Genomic DNA, 9,128 nt, shown 5'->3' on the forward strand with positions numbered 1-9,128 from the left:
AGTAGAGACATTACTTTGCCAACAAAGGTCCATCTAGTCAAAGCCATGGTTTTTCCAGTAGTCATGTATGGATATGAGAGTTGGACTATAAAAGAAAGCTAAGTGCCGATGAATTGATGCTTCAAAGACTCTTGAGAATCCCTTGGACTGCAAGGAGATCAAACCAGTCCATCCTAAAGGAAATCAGACCTGAATATTCATTGGAAGGACTAATGGTCACCTGATGCAAAGAACTGACTCATTGGAAAAGACCCTGATGCTGGGAAAGATTGAAGGCAGGAGAAAGGGACGACAGAGGATGAGGTGGTTGGATGGCATCACCGACTCGATGGACATGAGTTTGCGTAAGCTCTGGGAGTTGGTGATGGACAGGGAAGCCTGGAGTGCTACAGTCCATGGGGTCGCAAAGAGTTGTACACGACTGAGCGACTGAATTGAACTGAACCGCACATTGATCGAAATGCAAATCCAAATGTCTACTCAGAATGTTTTCTCTTCTAGGCAGCAACAAAATCACCTGGCCAGTTGGAAAATGAGGCATTTGTTGGAGCTGAACGTGTTACCAGTAGATTCTTGGTTTTAAGACTAGGAGTTGGAGGGAAAAAAAACAGTCTCAGACCTGTATCCATACCCATACTCCTAAAGTTACTGAAAAAGAGCAATATATTTGGAAAGAAAAGAAAGTGAAAGTTGCTCAGTCATGTCTGACTTTGTGGTCTCATGGGCTGTGGCCTGCCAGGCTCCTCTGTCCATGGAATTCTTCAGGCCAGAATATTGGAGTGAGTAGCCATTCCCTTCTCCAGGGCATCTTCCCAAGCCAGGAATAGAACCCAGGTCTCCCTCATTGCAGGCAGATTCTTTACTGACTGAGCTACCAGGGAAGAGACTTGGAAGGTTGGCTTATGGCACCAAGGGATCCTTAGAAAGCACCTAGGCTGTTTCTCTCATTCTGTGGAGGACAAGACTGAGGCCCAGAGAGCGCAAGGTCACAAAGCAGGTTGAGACTGGAGCCTGAGGGTCCCCTCCCTGTTGGGGGCTCTGCCCAGGGCTTCAGGGCCTGCACCACTGTGCCCTCCCCCAAGACCTCTGGCAGTTCCTTGGGCCTGTCACCTTTTTCAGGGGAGGCAAACTTGTGCACACACCACCCACCACAGACCCACAGACCCGAGCTCCCTGCTGTCACCTGACTGCCCCTAATGAGATTACAGACTCCTAGTGAAATAGAGCGTTAATTCCCCCTGGCTTTAAAGGGCAGGCCAGGCCACAAGAAATAACAACAACAACAAAAAAAACAATAAATAAACAACCCCCCTCAAAACAAACAAACAAAAACCACCTTTATCTATAATGCTGAATACAGATGATAATCCTAAGAGCCCTCTCCCTGCCAGGCACTTTACAGCTCACCCCTGTTTTCATGAATGTGCTCCGAGTGGAATGTTACACCAGCCCTAAGGAAGTACATGGTGATTATTATGTCCGTTTTGCTGGGGAAACTGAGGCCCTGGGTGATTAAATGGCTGTTCACATGGCTAGCAAGTGGCAGAGCTGGGACTTGAATGTAGATCCCCTGGACACTGTCATCTCTAAAAAATAATAAGCCCCGAGATCCTCCAGGGTTTCCAGCTTCAGGCTTAAAGTGCCCTGAAGGGCAATGGGTAGCAAAGCCTAAGTTTGAACTCAGGTCCCCTGGACTCAAATCCTCCATTCCTGGGCTTCCCTGGTGGTTCAGTGGCTAAGACTCCGCCTGCCAATGCAGGGGACATAGGTTTGATCCCTAGTCCAGGAAGATCCCACATGCCACAGGGCAACTAAGCCTATACACCGCAACTACTGAAGTCCACACTCTAGAGACTGTGCTGCAAAACAAGAAAAGCCATTACAATGGGAAGCCTGTACACCGCAACTAGAAAGTAGCCTCCACTTGCAGCGACTAGAGGAAGCCCATGCAGGGCAATGCAGACCCAGTGCAAACCCCCCAAATTAATTACTTTTAAAAAATTTACAAAAAATCCTACATTCCCTACAATACTGGGAAGCACCAGTGAACCCATCTACCTGTTCATGTGGTAGAAACCAAACCAGTGAATTCCACTCTGCTACTTGCTGGCTCTAGGCCTGTGGCCAAGGGGCTCTGGCTCCCTAGAGTCTCAGTCTCCCTTTCAGTAAAATGAAGGTTGGAACCCTAGGGCTGTTGGGATGATTCCCGATGGTTCACACAGATAACACAACTTGAACAGGCCTGCCACCCAGCACGCCTCCTTTTGCCCCACCTCTCTTGCTCCATCTGTAAAATGATGCTTACAGTACTTACTTCTTGAGATTGGTGTTAGAATTAAATGTGGTAGTACAAGTAAAGGGCACCCGGAACAGCACGTGGCATACAGTGAATGCTTAAGGTTGGTGATTGTTAGCTCTGCTGCTGCTGCTGTTGCTAAGTTGCTTCAGTCGTATCCGACTCTGTGTGACCCCATAGACGGCAGCACATCAGGCTCCACCGTCCCTGGGATTCTCCAGGCAAGAACACTGGAGTGGGTTGCCATTTTCTTCTCCAATGCATGGAAGTGAAAAGTGAAAGGGAAGTCGCTCAGTTGTGTCTGACTCTTAGCGACCCCATGGACTGTAGCCCACCAGGTTCCTCCATCCATGGGATTTTCCAGGCAAGAGTACTGGAGTGGGGTGTCATTGCCTTCTCCGGTTAGCTCTGCTAGGTAGCTATTATTATTAGTTTATTGTTGCTTTTTACTGCTACTTATTGTCTTGCCTTCAGTTCTTTCTGGAATGAAGCGGAGGTAAAAATCAAACCAACCAAACATTCCTCTGGTTTCTCCCACCAGCTCCCGGCCCTCTCCCCTCTTTAAGAGGAGCGCTTGGCTTTGAGGTCTGAACCCCCAACCACGTGGCCTGCTCTAATTTTCCAGGCTCTAATCTGCTCCTAGCTCCTAATGATGCAGCTGGTAATAGGATTGTGGCTTCCCTCTGGGGCAGCCACGCAGGCCATGGCTGTGGGGCTGGCGACTGGCGCTTAGCAACCCCAACCACCTGCCTGCTGAGGAGCCAGAGCCAGGACCCTGTGACCGGGCTGGCCTCCCGTGCATGGAATGGTGCTGTGCCCCAGGCCAGCAGGCTGGGCTCGCCATGGTGCTGGGTGCCATCCTGGCACGTGGGAGGGATGTGTGCAAGCGGAATGGACTGCTCATCCTGTCTGTGCTCTCTGTCACCGTGGGCTGCCTCCTTGGCTTCTTCCTGAGGACCCGGCGCCTCTCACCCCAGGTCAGCCACGTGGGGCATCATGGGTCCCCATCTCAGAGGGCTGGGTGGGCCTGAGGGATCTGGGGGTCACGTCCCCACTCCATGGCTCCCGGGTGACGTGACAGTGGGTGAGTCACTTTTCTTCTCAGGGCCCAGTTTTCTCATCTGTAAAGTGGAGTGTGATATGCATTGCAGGACAAGCGTGTGAGAGGCAGTGGCTACACACTGGCATCTCCAGGTGAATGAGAGGCAAGGGTGCCTTGTGAGAGTGCCCACAGGTTAAGAGCTGTGGGGGAGGCAAGAACAGAGTCTGTTGTTCAGTCACCAAGTCGTGTCTGACTCTTTGTGACCCTGTGGACTGCAGCACGCCAGGCTTCCCCGTCCCTCACCATCTCCTGGAGTTTGCCCAAGTTCACGTCCGCTGAATCGGTCCATGCGGAATGGAGTCTCTGAGTGTGTGAAGCAGAGAACACCTCCTAAAGCAGTTCATGGGCATTCTAGGCAGAGTGGTGAGACAAAGGGGCGTGGAAGATTTGTGAGGGGGGAGCGGAGCAAACTATTCACAGTAGCTGGAATGGACACTGTGAGGCTGGGGCTGGAGCACAAAGGCCATCAGGCTTCTGGATCCCATCATCCAGCATCAAGGTGGAGCAACCTCGAGGAGCTCTGAGCAGGGCAGTGACATGGTCAGCCCTGAGCTAGGAGACATCCCCTTGGGGTAGTGGTAGAACTGGCAGGGGGCAATGAGGGGATAAGAGTGGGGATGGACGGAGCAGATATGAGAACTGCTTCCCAAAGAAGAAGCTCCAGGATGTGATGGCTGATTGAATGTGGGGCTGGGGGGCAGGAAGATAAGGTAGGCCCTCAGGGCTCTGACCTGTGTAACAGCAAGGGTGATGATGTCTTGCTTGAGGAAGGGCCCTTTTCTCAGTTAGCACCCAGCTCCTGTGGAAGAGGGGGGGACTCTCATGGTGCTGAAGGAAAAACCATCATGATGCTGTTAAAATGGTATGGAGGACTTTATTCAGCACTATTGTGGTAGGTGTCAAGACCATGGCAGTAGGGGAGAATGCTCAGGCGCAACTCCAAATACAACAACTGCAGCTGGGGATTTACAGCTGACGAGCACAGCACAGAACAGATAATTATTAAGAAGAGACATCAAGGGTCGGGTAAGGGGATTCTTGCTAAACCCACTAACAAGATGCTTGCTGAAGGCAGAGTTGGGGGCTTCTCACTAAATTGACTTAGCAGGATTTTTGCTACAAATAGGTGAAGCAGGATGAAGAAAAGGCCCAAGGATGAGGCTCCATTGAAAAGAGGACTCAGAATAACCTGTCTAAGGTTTGGTCAAGGAGAGAGTTTTTGTCAATGGGTTTCTGGAAGATTCCCTAACTCATAGAATTCCTCTCTCTGCAGTTCAGTGATATCTAATATGATCTCTACAACTGGGACTCAAGGCATCAGATTTCATCATCCAGGAGAAGGAAAACACCCCTCTCTGGGAATCGAGCCCACTATTATGACAGTGACACTGTTAAACTGCTATCAGTTATTTAGGGAGAAGCATGGACTCTGGAGGCAGAGGAACTCTGAACTTGGACTCTACTATTAATGGCTGTGTGGCCGTAGGCTAAATCCCATCTCCTTTCTGAAACTCAGTTTCCTTATCTGCAAAATGGAGGGGGTGGGACTATATGTCTGCTAGAATTGCTGGGGGAGAAGGCAATGGCACCCCACTCCAGGACTCTTGCCTGGAAAATCCCATGGATGGAGGAGCCTGGTGGGCTGCCGTCTATGGTGTCGCACAGAGTCGGACATGACTGAAGCGACTTAGCAGCAGCAGAATTGCTGGGAGGGGTAAACAGGGAGTCATCAGTGAGCAGATGCAGTGGGTGCTTAGTGAGCATTACTTCACTCCTCCTTCCCTTACTTACGAGTCCAGGTCCTACCAAGAACCACCTCATGTATCCCGAATCTGATAGAAATTGTTCCAGACCTGCTCACATCTGAAATTACACTCTCCTCCCACACTCACCCCAGGCTCATCCCTCCACTGGAGCCCAGCCACTGGCAGTCTTGCTTCAGAATCATTTGTAAAGAATCTATTTCTCCCATCAAACTTTGACTTGTTGACTATCACATGGGCTTTCTTGATCCAAAATGCGAGCCTAGCTAAGTGTCACAGAGAGAACACTCAACTAATTGCTGAATTAAACTGGCAATGGCACAATCCGCAAGCCACTTTAATTTTCTTCAGCAACTAAAATATATCTCTTGCAGGAAGATTATTTTGTGAAAACAAATTGGAATGCCTATTATTAAAAGCCAGACTCAGCTGGGGCCTCCTTTGCCAAAGCTGCCTTCCCCATCTGTTTGGAAATGCAAACGTGTTCCGGTCTGGATTAACCTGCCAGATAAACTGAAGGAAGGATGTGGAGTCTTAGAACAATTATTTTGCAGGAATTGGCTTTCTCAGCATCTTACTTTGAAATCCAGGAATTGTTTGTTTGATCTCTGCCTGTGACTCAGAAACCAAACCCTTCTTATTTTGTAAGCTTATGCAACAAGGCAAAAATCATAAACAATACGCAAAAGGATAGAATGTCCTATTTGTGAAAAGAACTTACAAAATCACAAGATTTATCTTTGGAAATGGGTATCTTGTTTAAAAATATAGATCATTTTGAGAGTTCCAGTTAAACCATGGTGAATTTGTAATTGTACCCATTTTTCTTTCCTTTCTGGGATACCACTAAAATTGTAGCAATGGGACTGTTTAAAGATATAAGCTCCCAAAAACAAAGATGATACAAAAGGAGACACTGAAAAAAGAAGTTGAGGAATTATAATACATTAGATGAGAAGTGGATGGAGCTGAATGCTCTCATTTAATAGAGCACAGAAAGCTGAACTCTTGTGTCTGTAGAAGCAGATACCACTTGAGCTTGTCTTGGAAAACTCCAGAAGGGCTCAGGACTTGAAAACACAGGGTGCTGCAAGAGGCAAGGGTCAGGCATGCTGCTGAGATCGGGGATGCTGGCTAGGATTTTGTAACGGAGCAGTTAAACCCCTAGGTCCCTTCCAGTTCATGTAATCAGGGGATTCCTCATCTACTGTCTTCATCCCCCTGCTTGACACAAGGAATCAGAGAAGCTTGACTAAGAGATGTTAGGCCCACCTGTAAGTGTTGGGAGAGGGGAGGTGATGAGGCGCATGCTTCAAGAGAATTAGTGAACGAACATCTGCCTCTCGAGCATGGGCTCCACCTATGACTGCTGTCAGCTGGGCTTAGGCACAGCCACACCTCCACCTAGCCAGAAGTAGAAAGGGACTTCTCAGTGAAGCCTCAGAGGAAAGACCTCCAAATTCTGCTATGAAGGAGAATCCTCCCCCCAGTGAAAACACCATATCCTCACCCATCAGTCTTCCTTGAGGAGCCTTCAGTTGACAAGTTCCACTCATTCATACAGAAGTTTAGTGCTTCACACTTACACATAAGCAGAAGGTGAACTCAAACCTGCTAATGTGGAAGATAGCGAGACCAAGCAAGTAGCACTGAGGGTCTCTAATAAAGCATGGGCAATGCTGGGAGTAGAAGAACATTTTCTAATCTTTTCTTAAGTTCTTCAGGTCTATGAGAGAAGATCTAGTGACTATAAAACAGAACAGCATGCAAAAGGAAGGAATAATTCAATAATAAGAAAGAGATTTTGGAAATTAAAAGTAGATAAGCCATGATAAAAATGTCAATAGCTGAGATAAAGCTGCAGAAATCTCCCAGAAAGTAAAACAAAAAGAGATGAAAATAGAAAAAGAATATATAAGAAAATGAGAATGTCCAACATTCAACTTACTAATAAAAGTTTTAAAGAGAGCTAACAGAAAAAAGTGGAGAGAAAAATTTCACAAAGAAAACAAGACTATTTCTCAGAAGTGAAAGGTATAAGCACAGTACTATGAATTTTTTTAAAAAGAAGAGAAGCTCATCCCATGGTCTATTACCATGAAAATTACCAAAAAAGCTAGAGATAAATAAACGATCCTAAAATGGTTCTGAGAGAATGAAACAGGTCTAATGTAAAGAATGGGCTTCTTAGGTGGAGTTAGTAGTAAAGAACTCGCCTGCCAATGCAGTAGGCATAAGAGACATGGGTTCGATCCCTGGGTCAGGAAGATCTCAAGGAGGAGGGCATGGCAACCCACTCCACTATTCTTGCCTGGAGAATCCCATGGACAGAGGAGCCTGGTGGGCTACAGTTCATAGGGTCACACAAAGTCAGACACGACTGAAGCAACTTAGCACACACACACCTACGGTGTAAAGAATAGGAAGTAAGAATGGCTTCAAACATCTTAAGTGATGCTGGAATCTAGAAGACAGAAAGGAAATGCCTTTGAAATTTGGCAGGGAAATTCTTTCAAGCCAGGAATCTTATATAAAGCCAATCTATTATCAGAGGTAAGGGTACAGTAGAGGCATTTTTACTATGTAAGGGGCTTCCCAGGTGGCGCTAGTGGTAAAGAACCCACCTGCCAATGCAGGAGACATAGGAGACGTGCGTTTGATCCCTGGGTTGGGAAAATCCCCTAGAGAAGGAAATGGCAACCCACTCCTATTCTTGCCTGGGAAGCCCCATGGATAGAGGAGCCTGGCAGGCTACAGTCCATGGGGTCACAAAGAGATGGACATGACTTAGCAACTAAACGACTATGTAAGACTCAGAAGCTTCTCTCCCATTTGCCCTTACTGAGGAATCTACCAAAGGAGATGCTCCAGCAAAACAAGGAGGCAAACCAAGAAGACAAGGGATCCAGGAAAGAAGGGGTCCTAGACAGGACAAAGTCCCAAAGAGGAGACCCGTGACAACCACTGCCCTAGACAGCAGTCTAAGCAGCCCGGAAAAAGACGATGGAGAGCTTTTGGACTGAGATCCCAGGAGCCTAAAAAGGGACCCACGTGTTTGAGGATATAGGAAATACTATTGTTAGGCATTTTAAAAGAGATGTTAAAGCATTTTGAAGAAACTAATGAATGGTTCACAGAAAACAAGGTAAATGAAAAATCAGTCAGTTATTAATTTTAGGAAATAAATGAAGATTGTACAAAAAGGAGCCATGGTTGGTTCAACGTGAGCAATATGTTGTGATCAAAAATTTTAAATCTTGGCAATTAGTTTAACCAAAAAATGATATAATGGTGAAATGATAGGAGGAAAAAGGGAGTAGGAACTAAGCCCTCATCTGTCATGGCAGGGAAGTTAATAGATGTCAAAAAGATATATCTGGAAATAGCATTATAACCATATTATTTACAAATAACAATACTAAAGGAGAAACGGCTAGAGCAGTTGAGGATGGTCACTCCTGGGCAGTTGGGGTTGAGGATAAAGGTGCACGAGGAACAGCTGTTTTTCATCATCATGCGGTGTGTTTCTTCAGTTGAGATCCAACTGACTGTAGACTGCCAGGCTCCTCTGTCCATGGGGATTCTCCAGGTAAGAGTACTGGAGTGAGTAGCCATGCCCTCCTCTGGAGGGTCTTCCAGACCTGGAGATCAAACCTGAGTATCTTACGTCTCATTATAGTGCTATCTAAAGTAAAGAATATATCAGAGATGGGAATACCAAACTACTCTACCTCCTGAGAAACCTGTGTGCAGGTCAAGCAGCAACGGAACCGGACATGGAACAACAGACTGGCTCAAAATTGGGAAAGGAGTACATCAAGTCTGTATATTGTCACCCTGCTTATTTAACTTACATGCAGAGTACATTGTGTGAATGCTGGGCTGGATGAAGCACAAGCTGGAATCCAGACTGCAGGGAGAAATATCAATAACCTCAGATATGCAGATTACACCACCCGAATGGCAG

The 9,128-nt window shown here is 46.9% G+C and overlaps 1 protein-coding gene across 1 annotated transcript in view; it reads left to right on the forward strand.

Annotated features, from left to right (window-relative positions):
- The first annotated feature begins 3,138 nt into the window (after positions 1-3,138).
- SLC1A7 (solute carrier family 1 member 7) overlaps positions 3,139-9,128 on the forward strand; it is a 51,984-nt gene continuing 45,994 nt past the window's right edge. Inside the window, exon 1 of the mRNA XM_061411933.1 lies at positions 3,139-3,273. Within this exon, the coding sequence (XP_061267917.1) occupies positions 3,139-3,273 (135 nt within the window). The remainder of the gene's footprint in view (positions 3,274-9,128) is intronic.

The sequence above is a fragment of the Bos javanicus genome, chromosome 3 (assembly GCF_032452875.1).
Source record: "Bos javanicus breed banteng chromosome 3, ARS-OSU_banteng_1.0, whole genome shotgun sequence".
NCBI lineage: Eukaryota > Metazoa > Chordata > Mammalia > Artiodactyla > Bovidae > Bos > Bos javanicus.